The 19,159-nt window shown below is 41.1% G+C and overlaps 1 protein-coding gene across 4 annotated transcripts in view; it reads right to left on the reverse strand.

The window, feature by feature from the left end:
* ITCH (itchy E3 ubiquitin protein ligase) overlaps positions 1–19,159 on the reverse strand; it is a 55,280-nt gene that overhangs the window by 15,009 nt on the left and 21,112 nt on the right. For all 4 annotated transcript variants that reach the window (XM_032704967.1, XM_032704966.1, XM_032704964.1 and 1 more), the window contains 11 exons: positions 17,451–17,541; positions 15,070–15,208; positions 12,972–13,096; positions 11,767–11,904; positions 9,618–9,660; positions 7,311–7,480; positions 5,928–6,162; positions 4,603–4,698; positions 3,153–3,327; positions 2,160–2,226; positions 606–690 (listed from right to left, as the gene is read on the reverse strand). In XM_032704967.1, coding sequence (XP_032560858.1) covers positions 606–690; positions 2,160–2,226; positions 3,153–3,327; positions 4,603–4,698; positions 5,928–6,162; positions 7,311–7,480; positions 9,618–9,660; positions 11,767–11,904; positions 12,972–13,096; positions 15,070–15,208; positions 17,451–17,520 — 1,343 coding nt within the window. In that variant the 5' untranslated portion in view covers positions 17,521–17,541. The remainder of the gene's footprint in view (positions 1–605; positions 691–2,159; positions 2,227–3,152; positions 3,328–4,602; positions 4,699–5,927; positions 6,163–7,310; positions 7,481–9,617; positions 9,661–11,766; positions 11,905–12,971; positions 13,097–15,069; positions 15,209–17,450; positions 17,542–19,159) is intronic.

The following is a 19,159-nucleotide window of genomic DNA, read 5'->3' on the forward strand; positions in this document are numbered from 1 at the left end:
TGGCAGAGCCCAAAATAAACAGAATTCCAGTGCTTTTTCTCTGTGTCTTTTTTTTTTCCCCCTCCTTTTTTAAAAAGGTGTGACAAGGAGTGCTGCAGTTTCTTAGGTTTGTCTTCATTCTGTCTCTTACCCAGCTTAGATGGGGCTTGGAGCAACCTGGTCTAGGGGAAGGTGTCCCTGCCCATGACAGGGGGTGGAATGAGATGAGCTTTAAGGTCCCTTCCACCCCCAGTTGGTTCTATGATTCTATAACTGTCTAGGAAACAAGCAAAGTCTTACTCAGGACTCTCTGCACTATCCCATCACCATACAACAGAAATCTCTCCCTCCTCCAACAACAAAAATGCTGAGACATATGGGATTACTTATAGAAAGAGCAAAAGGTCCTTCTGGGGAATGAGCTTACTGCTGTTGACCAAGACTTCCCTGGTAATTGTAGTATTACTAAGTAATACTGTGACAGTTTCCATTTTGGTTAAGACCTTTCACCTTCCTCATGAGCTGTCTGACATTTGTGTGGCACAGTCCATGCCTCACCTGTGGGCAGCATTTCCCAGCTCCCATTTTCATTCCAGACTTATACGAAGATCCAACTGATTTCTTACCCCTGACTCCTGGGATCTTCCCACTGAGTGATCCGTGTGTTGTGATTGACAAAATACACTCGGCCATTGCTGTCAGTTCTCTTCTCTGAAAAGATGTAGAGGAAAAAAATGTCAGTACCACTTCATGTATTGCTGAGACTACATCAAACAAATAATAACAATCACCAGGCCCTGCCATAGGTTTCTCTGCACCTCCTCTGATCCAATCTCTTTTCACTGTCATTGACCTTATTCCTTATTATGTTATGTATTTTTCAGTTGCAGGAAAAGTTAACTGGAAAAAAGGACAAGTGTGAGCTGTTTTGTCCACAGGAAATTCCAGCTGCATCGAATATTGTGATGTTCCTGACAAGCAACACAGACAGCAAACAGAACAGGGAACAGATGCAGACACGAGTACTGAGACAGTACAAGGGCCTCGTGTCCAAATTAGAGCAGGGAATGAAAAATGGTCAATGCAGTTTCCAAGAAACCCCATTTATATTTTCTCTCATATAGATTCAAGTATGCCCATAGTTCATCAAAGCTTAGGAGAAATGCTCCAGTTTGCTCTTCTGTACCATTCTGCAGTTTGTGCCATTTTTATTTAGTGTTGCACGAGAAACAAATTATAAAAATGAGAAAAATCTGACTACCACAGGTCAAAAGCTTCAATTTCCAAGAGAAGTCTGGAAGTAGATACTTGTCCATGGAATTATGCTATAACAGAATTTCACAGGATGTGGAAACTCAGTTTTGCCATTGCCTGGACAATGTCAGCCCAAAGACCTTCCTTTGAAATGCTATTATATGTAATGTACCTCAGCATAAGTGTGGGGAACAACAGTTTTATGGCATGAAATTGCATCAATACCAGGACTAAAAATCCAGATAGTTCTGTCTGAAAAGCAGATGAGCCAAAAACGCAGTTCCAACTCTGCCAAGTAATTACTTGCTTTAAAATTCCACAATTGAGAGCTTTCCTTGTGTATCATAAAACTTGAATTCTTACATCTACTTGACAGTCACACCAGAAATTAGTTTTACATTTTCATTTTTGGACTATACCCCACCCAAATTTATATTAATTGTAAATTCTCAACCCTGTAAAGTACAAGAACAAATTCATTCCAGGGAGAGAGGCAAGTCAAGAAGTTGTTAGTTGTCATTATAAAAAACATTTTCAGACCAACAAAACTCTCCAAGAATTGGCTTGGAGAGGGAATTTGGCAGTTTGATTTAGAGAGGATTTGGAGCCTTTTTTAGCAGGAACAGGATAGTGGGGGGGATCCTGCCCAAAAAAGGCATAAAAGGGTGACAGTGTGAAAGAAACTATTATGCTCATTACAGGGAGTAAACTAAAATACTTTATAGTTTCTAATCTACTTTGAAATGGCATATCCTTGTCAGGACTCTGTTTTAACAGCACATTTGACTAAATCTAATTTTAAAATATTTTTAATCCAGATTTTAATTTTTAAAAACTAGCCTAGAACAGCTGACAAATAATTTGGCAGAAGTATGCTTTAATGTTTAATTACATTGCATTACAAAACACTTTCAAGTCAGTCTTACCCCATCCATGTGGCAGAGGGCCAAGAGGATCAAACTCTTTGTTCTGTGTGGATGAAAAGTCCTGGTTCTGCAAGTCACACAAACAAATGAGGCATTAATGACTAGTCATTTGCTTTCCAGATGTTCTGCCATAGCCATCCTGAACTATTGAATTAAATGCATTTTTGTTAACGTTACACATAAGCAAAGATGCCAATAATGTCTTTTTCTCCCCAGAGAAGATCTATTTTACCGACCCTTGGCATGCTTAATTGACTACAGTGCCAAGAAATAATTATTCTTTGATTGGTGGCCCTGCCTACGCAGGAGGAAATTAGTACAGTAGCACCCAAAACAATCAGAAAGCAAATCACTTCACTCCTGCAGTCAGTACAGATCTCCCTACCACCATTTAGGGGCTCCACTTTATTCTCACACTTACAACAAATTCACAACCTTCACCACTCTTGATAAATGGGCAGCATGAGTTGCAGTGATCTAATGTCTGCTATTCATCAGAGGTAAATAATGGATTTAAAATTCTGGAAAGATTGTTTTCAATTTCCCTGCTTTCCTAACAACATTCATTGTGCATGGCTCATTTTACCCAGAGCAGAAATGTATGGCCTGTGAGCTTGTTCACCTCTCAGGTGTTTGCCCAAGGCAATACAAGATACCATACAAATAAACCAGCTTCCTACTCAGCTGCAGTTTGATTTGAACCAAAGGCTTTATCAATACCACACACACATTTTTATCACAGAACACCACCTGTATTCAGCTGACAGCTAAACCCCACTCCACTGCATGTGTAATGTCACTTAGTTCATGTCACCACACGGACATGAACCAGGGTTACAGTGAGCCCTCCCCCACAGCACACACACAGACACCGCACTGGGATAGAGAACAAACCATAGCAAAGTCTGGTGTCTTTGTGGGGGAAGGTCACCCACAAACACGCCCAAACCCCAAAACCACCTTAACCTTGCTGGTGGTGCCTGTAGTCCTTACCCCATAGATGAACCTCTGGTTGAACTGCTGCATGGCTCCCTGGAGTTGGCTGCGCTGCAGCTGCCACTGCTCGTAATTGCGGACGGACTCCAGCGTCGGCCGCTGCCACGTCGTCGTCCTGGTGAAGTGGTCGACGTAATAAATCCTGCCCATGTTGTCAACCCGGCGCTCCCAGCTTGGGCAAAAAACAAATCACAAGCCCCAGTTGTGAATGGCAGCAGTTTAAGGGCTCAGGGGCACTCGGAGGGCAACAGGCAGGGTGGGGAGGGAATAAAAAGCACGGGCTCAGCAGCAGCTTTGCCCCCTTGTACCCTCCGCTAAAATGACCTAAGAGCTGAAGTTGTTTTAGCAGAGTCGCTTTTATTTGTTGCTTACTATAAAAAGTCAGACTCATTCCGTTTTCTCTACTTTTAGGGTTGCTGGAAATAGCTTTTAAGAGCTGCCCAAACCCCAGCCATACTGTGTTGGTATCACTGCAGTCAGTTATCCCACCCAGCCCATAACACAAGTCTATGGTTTCTCCTAAAGACACAGCAAAACCCCTGGCAGTTTGGGCTGTTCAGTGCAAGACTCCCTCACACTCTGATTTGGCAGAAAAGGAAGGTTTTGGCATTGGGTTTGGTGTATTGGTTTGATTTAGTGTTGAGTTTCTTTCTAATTTTCAGTTCATGTGAAATCGGTACTATTTACAAAACTTGAAAGAAAACATAACATTGTGAGTAAGTTTAGGTAATACAGTAGTTGATCCTCTCAAAGAGTTCAAAATATCTTGAAATATGACAGGTGGGCTCCCTTTGTGAGACTGTCTGCCAGTTTTTGTTCTTTAATAACAAGCTCTTTCCCATTCCACATTTTTACTTTGTAATACTGTCTGTCTAGTGTGTGAACCACCTGAGGATGAATGAAGTACAACAGAATAGTTCTTGTGTTTTTCTTATATTTTTTAAGAAACATAGAACAACTGTGAACTAAAACAGTCAGTGGGCTGTTCTGCTGCCAGGAACTGGAAAGGCCTAATAACCAAAGCTGGTTTTTATGTGCATAGTAAATGAGCAGCTGGGAACCCTGAGACAAGATCAAAGGCCTGTGAACAGTAACCTCAGGGTAAGAGGCAACCAAGAGCATTCCTGCTCAAGCTGATAGTTACCTCAATCCCAAAATACTTTTCTGTGGGTTTGGTTCTCTTTTACACTTGGGGGTGTCTACTGTCTTTAACTGAAATCCACTTTTCAGTCAGGAGAGATGCACTTGCTTAATCTTTGACAGGAATTCAGACATTCAACCCTTCTCCACAGCATGTACTCCTCAGAGACAACCTGGAGCCATCATTTGAACTGAGTTCACATTTCTATTTACCAACACGCTTTCTAGCTTTAGTAAACTGTCAGGCAATTTGTTCCTGAAAAGCCCAGAGATATTCCAGATGATCATATGGCTGATCCTGGCTCACCTTGGAGGAAGAGGCTCTGGCCGATCCCACGTTGTTCTTTTTTCCACATGATCTACATAGTAGACTCGACCGTGCTGGTCTACTCTTTGCTCCCAACTGAAAACAGATCAAATATTTTAATATGCCTCCAGGTCAAACTGCTCCAACCATTCCTCTACAGCACAGAGATGAGAAACATCTGTTTTCATAAAATGCTTCTCTCTAAATAAGATGCTTGTAACTAACACCTGGCTCACGAGGTGCACCAGAAGTGGTACAGTGTTCATATTAACAGTGATTCTGTGGCAACTAAAATAAAAAAAACCCCAAACATTCTACATGACTTTTTGGGAAACTGAAGCTAAAATTTACGTCTATGTGCATAATTTTAGCAAAGTTTTGTATTCAGTATCAAGTATATTAATAACCTGTTGAACAGAACCACTTTTAGATCATAATCCCCTTTTAGAGTAGCATTAATTCAATAAATCCTAAAAAATATGCACATTTTGCAGTGATCACATATATGCAGAGTTCACTATAAGGGCACTGCTCACATTTTCTGCCTATGCAGCATTTGGGATAATGACTTACCCCTGTATTTGTATCACATGTAACATCACAGGGAAAAAAAGAACATGCTCATTTGCCATTTCTGTTGAAATCAAAATGATAAAGCAACAACCGACGTTTTCAAGACTGCTTTTATATTTCAGTTTTTCTGTGAGGTAATTTAGACTTCTTCTACCTTTTGGTTCAGCTGTCTCTAAATTAAGGCAGGTATTTCACCAATTCACATCAGGAAGCTTTTGCTTTCCATCACTCAGACTCCAGAAACTTTTACTTTTTTTTTTTTTTTAAATTTATAATCTAAATGAGAGATTTGAGGTAACGAACCAACCATCTGGTCAATTCCCCATGTGCCTGAAACATAACCATGAGGAGCTGCAGTATGAAATCCAAATCTTCAGGAGACATTACAGAGTAGTACTGGAACAGCAGCTTTTTTTCTACTTATCTGTACCAATATTTTCCTGCCTGACTTCATTCTAATTTGAAGACAACAAGGTATCACACCATTTAAAACCTGTGTTTCACTGACATGGGAACATATGATAAGTATCAAAAATATCTGACAGAGTAATTATTTTCTTGAATGCTTGAAGACCAACCAGACAAAACAGTTATGAAAACCACCGAATGATTTTCAGGGGAGATTTTGTCATGCAGCAAAAGGCAGATGTTATCAATGTTTTGTTACACCTACTGTAAGTAAAATATAGCAAAACCAGAAATGTCAGCACTCACACACACACACACAGAGAAAAAAGTCATGAAAGCCATACCCAGGTGGAAGAGGACCTTGGCTGACTGTGGAAAGTGCCTGAGGTGGAGGATTTACTGGCTGGACTTGTCTGGACACCGGAGGAGTGGTGAGGGCAGGAGTGGCAGGAGCTGTGGTGGCAGCTGTTGCCCCCTCGGGGCTCTGCTCTGAAGGAGTGTTGGAGGCTGTTCCTGCCACTGATCCTGCACTGGCCCCATCGCTCTCCGTGGATGTGGATGAAGGGCCATTTGCACTCGCTGGGATGTCAGAGACACCAGAGAAAGAAAGGAAAAACCTTCTGACTGACATTTATCACCAATCTACTGCAGAAGTTGTACATCACAAAAGCACACCTGCAAGAACTGCTGTTTCAAAGTGCACACAAAGCCACTGCTTGGAGCTCACTCAAAATCTAAAGAGCAGTTCTGTCTCACTGTAAAAATGGCAAGAACTGCCACGAATGGCACAATTTTCATATTTCTGGTAGAATAAATCATATTTACCTTGTTGTTTGCATTCTGTAAACATTAAATGATGATAAACAAAAATGCACTTCCTTGCATTGATGAGTTAATGCAAGGAACTTATTATTTGAAATAGTAATTTAAGGGATGATAAGCATAAAATTTTCAGGAAGAGATTTCATACTACACGAAAGAAACTATTGCAATGGGAGGAAAACACATACATTCTTTAAATGTTTTCAGTTTTATCTGTATGCCATTTGGTGGGTGAGGTTAGAAGTTTAATACAAGTCAGGTCTTATTAACTAACTACACTGGATAATCTTTAGAAGGTATTTACTGTATTTCAGATCCTATCCACACCCAGCATATATCAACTGTAATAATTAGACTACTGAAACAGATTGCAGTGTATAGGGGTAAAGGAGTTACCCCAAAAACAACAACTAACTTTTCAGAACTACTGATCTTCCAGTTTTGTAGTTTTTAAATAATCAGTTTAAAGAAAAAAATCTACCCATTTCAGTGTGGAAGAGTAATGAATATTTTAAGTGCTGCTAATTCACAGAATTTAACTAGAATCGTAGAAACAAATAACTACTATTTCAAAACACAATATTAACAACTTGAGACAGTTCTGTGAGTCCTGCAGTACATTCCCTCTCAGCCTCAGTGGGTGCTTTGGTGCAGTAGTAGAATTCCCCTGTGTTCTCCTGGCCCCAGCTCCACCCTGTGTGGAGATCACTGCAACCACCACTGAGCAGATGCGGAAGCAAGAAATTTTTACTATTGGTAACAACAACTAAACATGTACCATATACGCAAGCTAAAAAATACTCCTTCAGAAGTTACCTGCCAAAGAATTTCCCATCCAAATGCAGTTAAACACGAGGAGCACAAGGAGCTGTGCTCAGCCCAGGGGTGCAGCCCCAGGTACGTACCGGCCACCGACGGGGGTCTGCGGGGGGTGGGGGGCGGGGGTCTGGCGGGCCTGGGAGGTCTGGCAGGTTTGCAGCTTCCATTTGTGAGTAACGGAGAGTCACTGCCGTTAACAGTCGTGTTTTCACTGGAAGCAGCTTCTTCAGAGCTTTCAAGGCCATTTGAGTTAGTCCTTTTGCAAGAAAAGACACAAAGAAGTGTTCTAACAGTGCACGGATGACATCAAGCTTTATAAATCATAGACCGGTTTGGGGTGGAAGGGACCTTAAAGCCCATCCAGTCCCACCCCCTGCCATGGGCAGGGACACCTTCCACTTGACCAGGTTGCTCCAAGCCTCATCCAGCCTGGCCTTGGACACTTCCAGGGGGCTTGGAAAGACGTGTGCAAGACACTAGAATGCAACAGTCACAACTAAGGGAGGTTCTTACATCCACAATAATTTTGAAGACCTCTGCATCTGTAAAAACATCTGATCTCCTGAGGCACGTGAAACCTCAACTAATGGAAAGGTTGTGAAACAGAGGTATAGAACATCTGTCACCAAAACCTCAATACACCTGCCTTTGGGTCCAGGCTTTGGCTTTTGCTGCCCAGCTATTTCTGCCCATAAAGTCCACTTGTCTCTAATGAGATGAGAGGCTGGCTCAGACCTGAGAACAGCCTGTGTGCCTGCACTCCACAGGGCTGGCAGACACCCAGAACACAGAGAGAGAGTGTTTCAAATTTTTAGAAAACTTACTTACACATATACCAATTTTACCCCTGAACTCAATTCTTGAACAGGCTGGAGAATTTAGGACTAAGCATTAATGTTTGACCAACAGCTACAAATATAAGCTGCTCAACTTTACAGGAATTAAGAAACTACACAGCAATACATTCTGTGCTGTTCAGTTATACCTAGCAGAGCATTATTCTGATATATTTGTAGCTCTTTAAGCAGAGTTACAGGTATCTACATATCTATTCTAAAGCGTTTTATTTTCAGAATATGCTGAGCAAAATCAACTAAAATTGTACTGGATTTACAGGTCAAGCACATAAGCCATCAGTAATAAAACCAGAGGTTACAGTTTCAGCCCAGTACTTCTAAAATGACATTCCTTCAAATGTACACAAAATAAAAACCAGTAGGTAAGACTAAGTAATTACAAGTCTAACAGGACCAAGTAGAACCATGTACATTTGATCTCAGGATCATTGTCAAACATACTTTTGCTCTGTACCAGCTGTGGTGCACATAATTCCTACCACACCAACCCCCAAGTAAATGACTATGAAAGTGGGTACAAATCATTAGTGGTCTCCAGTCTGTAAGGGCTTTAGCCCAGGTTTTCACCAGGTTTCAGCCCTTCCCCCTTTTTTTTCACTATATTCCCCTGTAGAAAGTCCCTCTCCCGATCATTTCCATGATCCTCACAAGGGACCTTTAATGACCAACCCCCCAGCTGGTACTAAAACCACATCACTATTATTATTATTATCCTATTACACACTCAAGTATTCTGAAAACCCAAGCACAGAAACATTCTTTGGAGCATGAAAAGCAAACAGAACAAAAATAAACTTTCATGGGAAGACTTCAGACAACATAGCCAAGGGTACAGTCTACTAAAAAAAACACTGAAATTTAACTTGGCTACTCCAGGTGTCATCCAGTAATGTTGTGTGTCCTGTACAGATCCTTAAAATACTTGTAGTATTGGGAACTAATTCAAGTAACATGGTATTGGTCACACACTTATCCCACCAAGTAGCAGGGCTCATAATCCGCTATCGACCTTAAAACACTGTAAGTGCCAGACAGCTTTTGGGATCTTCTTAACAAAGCTAAATATAATTCTGATACCTCCATGCTATAAAGCAAACCTGTGTAAAAATAACCAGTGCCACCAACTTACCAGTGGGTTTTATTTGTTTGGGTTTGGCTTTTTTTTAATATATAATATATATATAAAATATATATATATATTATATATATACAATATATATTTTTATGTATATATATATATATAAAACTTTTTATCTTTTTTGAGAGAAAGATGAACATAAAGGGAAAAAAACCAAAAATCAGTCAAGTACGAAGGCAAACTGAGGCCAGATGATGGGGTTCACATGGCAAACACTTTAATATATGTGAATAAACAACAATATAGTATTTTTGTTCAGGACACGCTCAGATCTTAGCAGATACTGCTGCAGGGCATATTCAGAAATTTTTCACTGTCTCCTTTATAAAACACACAGTTCCTCTTTCAAAACTGTGAACACTAAAAGGCTGAATAGAAAAAGAGGACTAAAGTCTTACCGTGTATCAGTCCTTACTCTGGAGCCTTCACTCTGTGTAGGACCTTAAATACCGGGAAGAGAAAGACAACAGAAGTATAAGCAACACTTGGAATGATTTCCAAGGAAAGCAGCACCTTTAATGCTCACACTTCTTTCCAGTGTGGAGGTCAGACACTATGTGCTGCTTATCCACTGTGTTTCAAGCCAGTATGTTTTGCATGTTGCTGTGAGTACCATTTTTTAAACCAATGCCCCTGTGGGTAACACTTCCATCTTATGGAGGATATACAGGATGTCACTGGACTGTATGAACATTCCCCAGCACACACACAGTTAATTAACGCTGTCTTTGCAGCAGTATAAAACAATGCTCATTCTTTAAGTGGAGCTGGCTTTTCATATTCTCCCCCTTTCAGTGATGACAAAGCAGAAAGGACAAAAACTTCTCAAAAATCTTCTCTCTGGTTGGCTGAGGGCTTTGCTTTCTGGGGCTCTCTAGCCCAAACCCTTCCCCTTCTCAGTGAATTATTTAACATAAAGGCATTGAAGCAGGTACAAAATATGGCTGCACTCCACAAGAATTACAGCAGCTCAGCCTAGATTTGCAAATGCTTTGCAACTGCTTATTCAGCCAGCTTGGAAATATTTGCCTTTTGTGCCAGCATTTGCAAACCTTGAATATGCAGCACAGAACTGCTCATTCATGTAGATGGCACCAATAGTTTATTTCCATAGAATTAAACACGTCATTAACAAAGAAATCAGTTCTCAGCTCTGATGGGAACTACGGGCAGATCTAGGCCAAAGACAAGGATGTAGGCATGGAAAGGCTTAGGATAACGTGCTGTCAGTGGCCTGTGCATGGAAGGGATTTAATCCCAGAAAGAGAAACCTTAAATCACAAGCAACTCCAAAACCAAGGTATTTGCCTGACGCCCCTTCAGCCTGTACAACGTGTTAGACTGCTCCAACATGGAACCTTCTCCTCGTGGGCTCCAGTCCCCTGATCATCTGGGAACCTTCTGCTGAGCTTCTGCCTTGGTCTGTTGAGCCCAAACCTGCACAGAGGACTCAATTCCACTACCTGCAGGACTCTTCCCACCTTTTTCTCAGTAGGTAAACTTTGTGAAATGGAAGAAAGTACAGATGAAAATCAAGTCTTGCATAAGAGGCCAATTTGTTACTTCCACTGGGTATTTCTGTCACTGCACCTCAGCCCTGCTCTACCAGCCCCACACAACCTCAGCACTCGGTTTTTATTTACAGAAAAATCCCACACAATCAGATCGTGTGGTTGATCCTTTTAACGAGATGCAAAGAAAATGGACTAAAAGCTTTAAGAAATAATGATTACAAAGCTAGTGTGTTAATTCAAGTTTCCTATGATACTTAGATGAAATCTCACAGTAACTTTCTCTAGTACTTGAAAAAAAACCCCCCTACAACCCAGAAGCCTAAAACTTGCCAATTAAGTGTCCAGTTGGTTGCTCCAGCAGTCAGTCTCCCATGTTGCCTTCTGGAGAAATAACCTCTTGTCTAGTTCTACCTCACAATGTACAATTATCTCAGAAATGCTCCACTCCCTGTCCTGCACCAGTGGAACTAAAATTCTTTACCTTTTTATTTTCGTGTAATTAGACATTTCACATGTATTCAAGTTTTTCAGTTAAAAAAAGTGAAGACACCAACTAAACAGGAAGTGGATCCCTCTCTGCAGCTCTCCACAGGGAACTAAATCTATGAATACCTTTATTTAAATGGGCTATTTTAAGAAAAAATTAATATAAGCCCATGTCTCCTAGTGAGCAGAATACTTATTACTATGATGGCGAGATCAAACCGACTTACTTAATGTTTTTCTGTTTATGATGTTATTAAAATCCAGGGAAGCTAGGGACTTTCATTAAAGTTTGGGATTGCTAGATAAAAGTCTGCAAAGTCCACAAAATAAAGATGTTGATCTTGTTTTTGTTACAGTAAGGCTGAAGTTCTTCCCTGTGAACTACGACTCCACCTCAAATAAAACGTGTGAGATTTCTGGGCTCTACAAACAGGAAGTTACAGCAGCTGCTGCTGTCATTATTATTACAACACTGGGTTAAAGCTTCCCAACAAAAAGCTTTGGACAGCAGATGTGTAGGGGCATGTTTGAATTGAAAGGTACTTACTTCTGGAAGTTGAGGCTTCCCCATTGGTGAGGAGCTCGGGATCCACCTGCATCCCATCGAGACAGACCGACAGATCCCCCACCACCTCCGCTGGTTCTCTGTCACCAACGAGATGCAACGTCACCACCACCTGCTCAACTGGAACACAGCAGAGAACAGGGGCACTTCATCTTACTACAGCATGAAAAAGGGCTTTTTATCCACAGACCACAGTGGTCAAGGGGCAAAATAACCCAAAACAACCCCCACAGCTACAGGTCTGCCTCTCCATTCTTTTTTGTGTGGTAAAACTGATCATCTTCATGTGTCAGTAGAAAGTCATTATTTCCATAAAAAGGGGAAAACTGGACCATAAGCTTGTTGCTGCCTAAAGAAAGGACTGTCATTAAAGAAGAGATTGAGCCTCACATTTCTGCAGCAATTAATGCACCCATCCTCAATACAGAGTTAGGAAGTGTAATTCACTTTATTCTTGATACAGAACAGATATCAATTCTATCTTCTGACTTAAATGCTTCATCTTTATCTAATGACATTCACATTTAGAATGTGAAGATTTTCCGTCATATCTTCAGATCAATGGTATATTCAGGGTAAACAACTGTTTTTCAGTGAAACAGAACTGTAAATAAACATTCCTGCTGAAAGGGTTTAAAACAAACCCCAGTGAACTCCAGCAGGTGCCTGGTGTCAGACATCCAAGGAGATTTTCACCCAGGTCCAGCAGGACAGGAGATGCCAGGAGAGCAGCCAGGGTGTGTAGAATCCTGTATTTCTCCTTCAAGCTTCCCAGGATGCACGTACTGCCCAAAGTTCTAAGATGTATGAAATAATACAGTATATCCCCATGGCATTATTTAGAACAAAAATACCTTTACACATTTCCTGTCTAGTACCAGGAACATATCAGAGGTCTCGTTTTCAAGCTACAGAAAAGGAAAGACTTGTCTTTAATTAGCCTTTCACTCACTCTTGCACACACCAGCAAAGTGAAAAACATCCTGTTTTCAGTGACACCACGCCAGACTGCATCTAACCAAAAAAAATGACTGAAAAAGTAGGAGGAAGCTCATGAAATCAACTTATAGCACCCAAAGGGATCCTTAAGGGCCATCTACAGGGCTGCACACAGCATTCCTGTTCATTTACAGACAATTCCTCACAAATTCTGCAGCATGACAGGGTATTGTTAATCCAGTACTTACGTTTCATACTGTTGGATTTCAGTGTCTCATGAATATCCAGAGCAGCACTTCCCAGAAGGACATCAGATTTTAATGTTTGATGGCTCCAGACTCGAAAGTTTAATTTACTTACAGGAGTGACAATTCTGAAAAGAAAAAGTTGAGCACTGTAAGGGCATTTGTTGGAGGGGAAGTGGGTGAACTGAGCCATTTACTTCGGCTGTCATTTAAAGTTATTTGGAAAACAAAGCAAAAACGGGGGTAACATCAAACCATTTCTATTTATCACATTCTCATGTGCAGTCGTGTATATGTCACGTAAATCAAGACTGTTGCAAGGCTGTTCATAGACTGAGTACATTTTATATTACTACTATTTTGGGGGAAATATCTACAGAAAACCTTCCAGCAACTCTCTAGTAATACATAGTAAATTCCATAACAGCAACTTCAAAGCAATTTTTAGTACTATATTCTTTTTCTATAAGGAACATTCTAACATTGATGTACTTTTCAATTATTTTAATTGTGAGAAACGGGTATTCCAGATACAGGTTTATTTTCTCATTGGGTAATTTCATCTGTATATGGTTGATAAGCCCAGACTTTCCCAGTCAGACCATCCCTTCAGAAGATCCACCCAACAAACTGCCTCCCAGAAGAGGAACCCACGGTCCATCCCCATTTGAAGAAGCCATTACACTTTTCCTTTTTATCCCGAATCTGAAAGTAAGCAGCTGTGTCAAAGTATTTCCTAAACACAACTTCCTTCACTAAGCTCCAAGCAGCATTAGTGTAATCTTCAATGAACTTGATATGCCTGGGGTGTCTCTGCTCAGCTCCTGCTCAATGAGAGCAAAACAGACTCATGTATTACTGTATGGACTTGCACAGCAAAGCCACAAACATTTCCATTAGAAAGGAAAGAAAAAAAGCTTTAAAAGCTATAAGAAAGTTCTGCTCAGCTACACTGACATGCATGTAAAAGTACAAGCTTTTCTTAATACATTTGTTTTCAATGCAATAGTAGTGACTAAAACTTTAGAGTAATCTGAATTAGAATAAATAGGCAGAAAAAAGGTTTTCAATAATCAGGTAGCAATGTCCAAGTGCTTCAAGAAGAATAATCTAGAATTTAAGCATAAGCAAGTCACAGAATCACAGAATGGTTTGGGTTGGAGGGACCTTAAAGCCCATCCAGTTCCACCCCTGCCATGGGCAGGGACACCTTCCACCAGCCCAGGTTGCTCCAAGCCCTGTCCAACCTGGCCTTGGACACTCCCAGGGATGGGGCAGCCACAGCTCCTCTGGGCAACTGTGCCAGGGCCTCCCCACCCTCCCAGGGAAGGATTCCTTCCCAATATCCCATCTAAACCTTCCCTCTTTCAGCTCAAGGTCATTCCCCCTTGCCCTGTCACTACCTGCCCTTGTGAAAAGTCCCTCTCCAATGTGCAAGCACAAGACTGACCTTTATCCCAGAGTTCCATGTGACATTCTAAAGATCAAATTAAATTTTGTAGAACTCGTGTATCTTTTCTTCCCATGCTTTACAGTTCCTATCATCTACAACACAAATACTGAGCCAAGCAAACCTCAACAGTCGCGTTGAGGATTCAAACCAACATTGAATCTAATGTTGGTTTTGTACTCTGGAAGCACAAATTAACTGGGAATTTTGTATTTGTGCTGGAGTTTAGAGGTGCACGAGACAGAGCCAACTACCTGTGCTATGGCCTGGTACACACAAGATGGTACACAAAGAACAGCTACACTTTTTAGCCACAGCATTTCTGAAAAACTGTAACCTTAAGTATGACAACAAAAATGTGCACGGGAAAGTCAGTTGAAATATTAAATTACCTTACTGCCCTTACTACTGACAGAATTAGAGCTCCTTTGATATGCCACATACATTAATACAGAATTTATTCCCTCATGAACACTGAGCACAATGCAATAGTTTGTAAATATCCATTCCAGACTCTATTATATTTGCTCCAAAATATCTCCATGGCATGTAACATTCCATGCCTTGATTAAAATAAAAATACAACCTTCAAGTCAACTGTCAGGTGCATTAATTTAGCTCAAACAAATTGGAAAATTATACCAAACCTACACTGTAAGATGCTGTTTCCACTTTGGACTGTTTGTATTGTTGCACTTTTCTGTCTTCTTTGACTGTCCATCTACTGAGACTTCCACATAAGGGCTAGGTCCAAACCATTTATTCTTTTCTTTTAGTTTTGCTGAAATCACTGTTAAGAAAGAGAAAAACCAATAATTTATTTTTCAATGGTGTGCTTCAGTATTCAAGTGTCAGGTCATTGATGCCTGACAGTAACATTCAAGGAAAAAACCACATTAGATGGATAAAAACGTTCCTGCATTTCAGATCATTTTAGACAATGCTAAAGCTGACACAAATGTCTAAAATATGTAACATCAGATGCTAATTAATAATAATCAGTACAAGATCCACAAAAGTGCTCAGGTGTTGCAAGCAGAAAATATCCTCTACAATCTTCTCCTGTCTATCACCAGCCAAGAGAATTCCTAGAGTTTATTACACTTGCTTGCTAAAAAGCTCAAAACATGATCTGCCTCTTATGAAGGTGGAAAACTGCCACTACTTCTGGTGAAAAGAAAATCATTAAGAAAAAGAGTTTTGTGTGAAGTTTTCTGCATTAAACCAAACTTACAGAAAAGCTGAAGGCAAATTTCAGTAACTACCTCCTGTTACAGAAACAACAAACCTGGACAGGCCTTGCAGCCCCAGAGCTTTAATTTGGGGGGGTGGTGGGTGGTTTTGGTTTTTTGTTTGGTGGGTTTGGGGGTTCAAATGTTTTTCTAAGCATTAAACATTGAGTGCAATGCTCCTGTCTTTTCAAACACAGTGGTTATGTTGCCTCTGTTTAAGACATGGGTCTACACCTGACATCTGACTCCCAGGAGTGTTCTTGGGTTCCTGGGCAACACTAAACTCACAAAAGAGCATTTAAGATACTATCATTTCCATCAGCCAGTGAATTCACTGTTCTAACAAAGAACAACTGGCTCTCCTATGTGTTTGTCACTCACTACCTCCTTAACAAGGATGACTAATTCAGCCCATCTGGCTAATCTGCCCAGATTCCCTTTATAGTCTATGCTCCTTTAGAGATTTACAGAAGTAGCTTAGTGTAAACTGCTCCGAGCTGCTCCCAAGGGAAACTCTTTGTGTATTACACACACCTCACAGACATTAACTCCTTCATTTTCACAAACAGCTCCCCATCCCTTCCCCTCCCATTTCCAGCACCTCTGCCTCAACACCACTAATTATCTCAAGACCTTCCTTGAGGCAGCAGAAATCAGCAGATTTGTCCCTACTTTGAAGGTTTGTTCTTCCCCAGACACTCTGAAAGTTCATTCAAAAAGGGGGACAGCAGGAGGGGGAGCTGAGGGCAGGGCAGAGGGCAGGGAACACCTGCTTGCACAGGCAGTAGTTGGCTGCAGACTGTGGCTGAACTTCTACAGAAATTCAGAACTGCTCAAATATCTCAGTAGTCTCAATTCTAAACACTGAGGCATTATTCAACTTCCCTGTCTTTACTGGAGTCCCAGGCCTGTACTGGAGAAAGCCTGAGGCATCAACCACCACTTCAATCCTTGGCTCTGCTCTCCCCCCCTATGTGGAGGATGGACCTCCTTCCAAACCTTCTGCAATTTCTCTCCAACATCAACCTGCAGGGACAGGATTTCTCTGATTTCCACAGGTCTTCCACGCTGAGGGTGCCAAGTTTACTCTTGATGCTTCTCAACACAGACCTGCACATCCCCCAGATCTCCCATTCAGCTTTAATGCTCCAGCTAAATCTGCCAGAGAGCAAAAGTGAGGAACCTTGCTACTTCCATTTCAACAGCTGCTCTGTTGGTGAGGCACTACAAAAAGCAAAGCATGTCATGTAAATCCATTCCCAAACAATCCACAGGGGCTCAATTACAGTGATACTCTCACCAACACCTTTACTAAAGCTCCTTGGCAATGGTGGCCATAAAAACATGTAACAAGGGAGAAGCAATAAGTCAAATTTAATGAACAGCAGTGCAGGTTCACTTAGCTAGAGATGTGAGAAGAGTGTCAGGAGAAAGTGTTAGATTTGATATTCTGCCAGGTTTCAGTAAGTGTAAGCAGTATCATAATGCATTATTCCATTTCCAAGAGGAGTGCTCTGAACCATTTACTAAACAGCATTAAAAAAGAATTATTCCTTCCTTTTTCTCTTTTACACAAAAATGTATCATTTCAAAATGCATTTAAGATAAAATCCTAAATAAAAGAGCTCTATTTCTACCAAGTAATGATGGCATAACACCATCAATTGCATTGTGTGACTTCTCTTGGGCTTTGTACAACTCAAAACTTCCCAAAATACATCATCATAACCTCTGGTTAATTGTGGGAAAAACACTTCCACATTTCTAACCAGAAAAGATGTGTAATTTCAAAAGGCTTACCAGTGATCTGGAGCTGTGATTTCATGGACAACCCACTGGCTGGTCCTGATCTGGACCCACTGCCAGCCATAATATGGGCTGGATCTTGAATCTGGATGGAGAGAGAACATAAACATTTCAAACCTCAGAAAATCAAAGGTTAATCTGGTTTTTCACCTGTAGATACATTACTCTGCAAACAAGACCTCCACACTTGTCTGTCCAGCTCCTTTCCACTCCCCCAAAGTACAGAATATGCTTTGCAAAGGGCTCAATCTCTTACACAACCTGTAACTGCTCAGGTCCAAGGCAAAAGAGGTCTTTTGATTCTGTCACTTCAATTTGCCAATTAACTGAGTCAGTGATGTTCTAATTGCTAAGTTTGCTGTACCTCTCATGTCTGGAACACCTGTCTGTTTTGATGTCGTAACTCCTGGGTAAGTTTATCTTCCCATGACAAGTATTACTTGGTTTTTAAAAAAAACCAAAACAACAAAACAAACAAACCAACCCACAATCCACAAGTACAGCAAAAAGACTGAAAATAAATTATTAAATTAAAAAGTGAATTTCAAATTTAGAGCTACCTGCTTTTGTATGTTTTTTGTTTTCCCCTGGTCAGATCAAGTCTACAGATGGGCTGTAACTCTACAAAGCAGTCAACTAGAGAAGGAAATACATCACTTTAGAAAGAGGGCAAGACAACCTTCAGTTCCTCCAGCTAACACACCCCAACCCTCCCACCTGGGCTGGCCTGATCCTCCCACCCAGGCAGCACATGTCCCTCCTACCCTTTGAACTCAACTCAGTATTTGCTTTTGGGGGCAGGGGGAGAAAGTGGACAATATACATTACAGAGCTTCCATATCAACCAACAGAAATGAAGTGGTGTGCTGTTATACTAAGACCAGGCATCCCTTTGGAATATCCAGATATTCCTGTCTCCAATTCATTTTTATGACACATTTTCAGCTTAACATCCCCTCCCAACTGAAGTAGATGTAAGACTCTACAGCACATAAACCAATGGATAACAAATGGAGTATTGAAGACTCCACCTTGCCTGCTGGATACAACTCCATCTCTGTCCTGTCGTGTTCCCTCCTTTGGGACACTTCCACAGTGCTCATAACCCACCACAAAGCATCCCTGCCCCTCTGTGCAGCACGTGCTGGCTCTCAGGGCATTCCCTGCACACAGCATGACCCCAACAAGGACAGGAACGTGTTGGCTTCAGCTGCTGCTCTCTCTGCCTGGAGTCAGAAGGCTCTGTGTGTGTGTGTGTGTGACCTGAGCAGCTGATAACAAACACCACAAGCAGTTTGTCTCACCTCGGGCACGCCCAGCCTCTCTGGGCCAAGCAAACAAGAATTTGTACCAGGAGACCAGATCTGAATATGGCAACTTTCTTTTTAGAGGCTGCAATTTGAAGCAGAAGTCTGTATACTGTGACAGTTGCTGTGAAATTGGTAATTCCATGGGTATTTGAAGTGGGGAAATGGGAAGCTCTTGCATCCTACAACTTGCTGATGCCGGTGTTCCCCAGTGCAGAATGTGACACCACCAGAACCAGTGCTAACCACTCACTTGAGTAGCATTTGGTGTTAATAGTTCAATTACTAAATTTCAGATGTGAATTACACAAATCTAAATTGTGCTAGAGTGAAAAGGCTCTTAATAGAAGTATTTAAAAAGTAGCCTAAATTTAAAAGGTTTAGGAGACAATTCTT

Source organism: Chiroxiphia lanceolata, chromosome 17 (assembly GCF_009829145.1).
Source record: "Chiroxiphia lanceolata isolate bChiLan1 chromosome 17, bChiLan1.pri, whole genome shotgun sequence".
NCBI classification, from domain to species: Eukaryota; Metazoa; Chordata; class Aves; order Passeriformes; family Pipridae; genus Chiroxiphia; species Chiroxiphia lanceolata.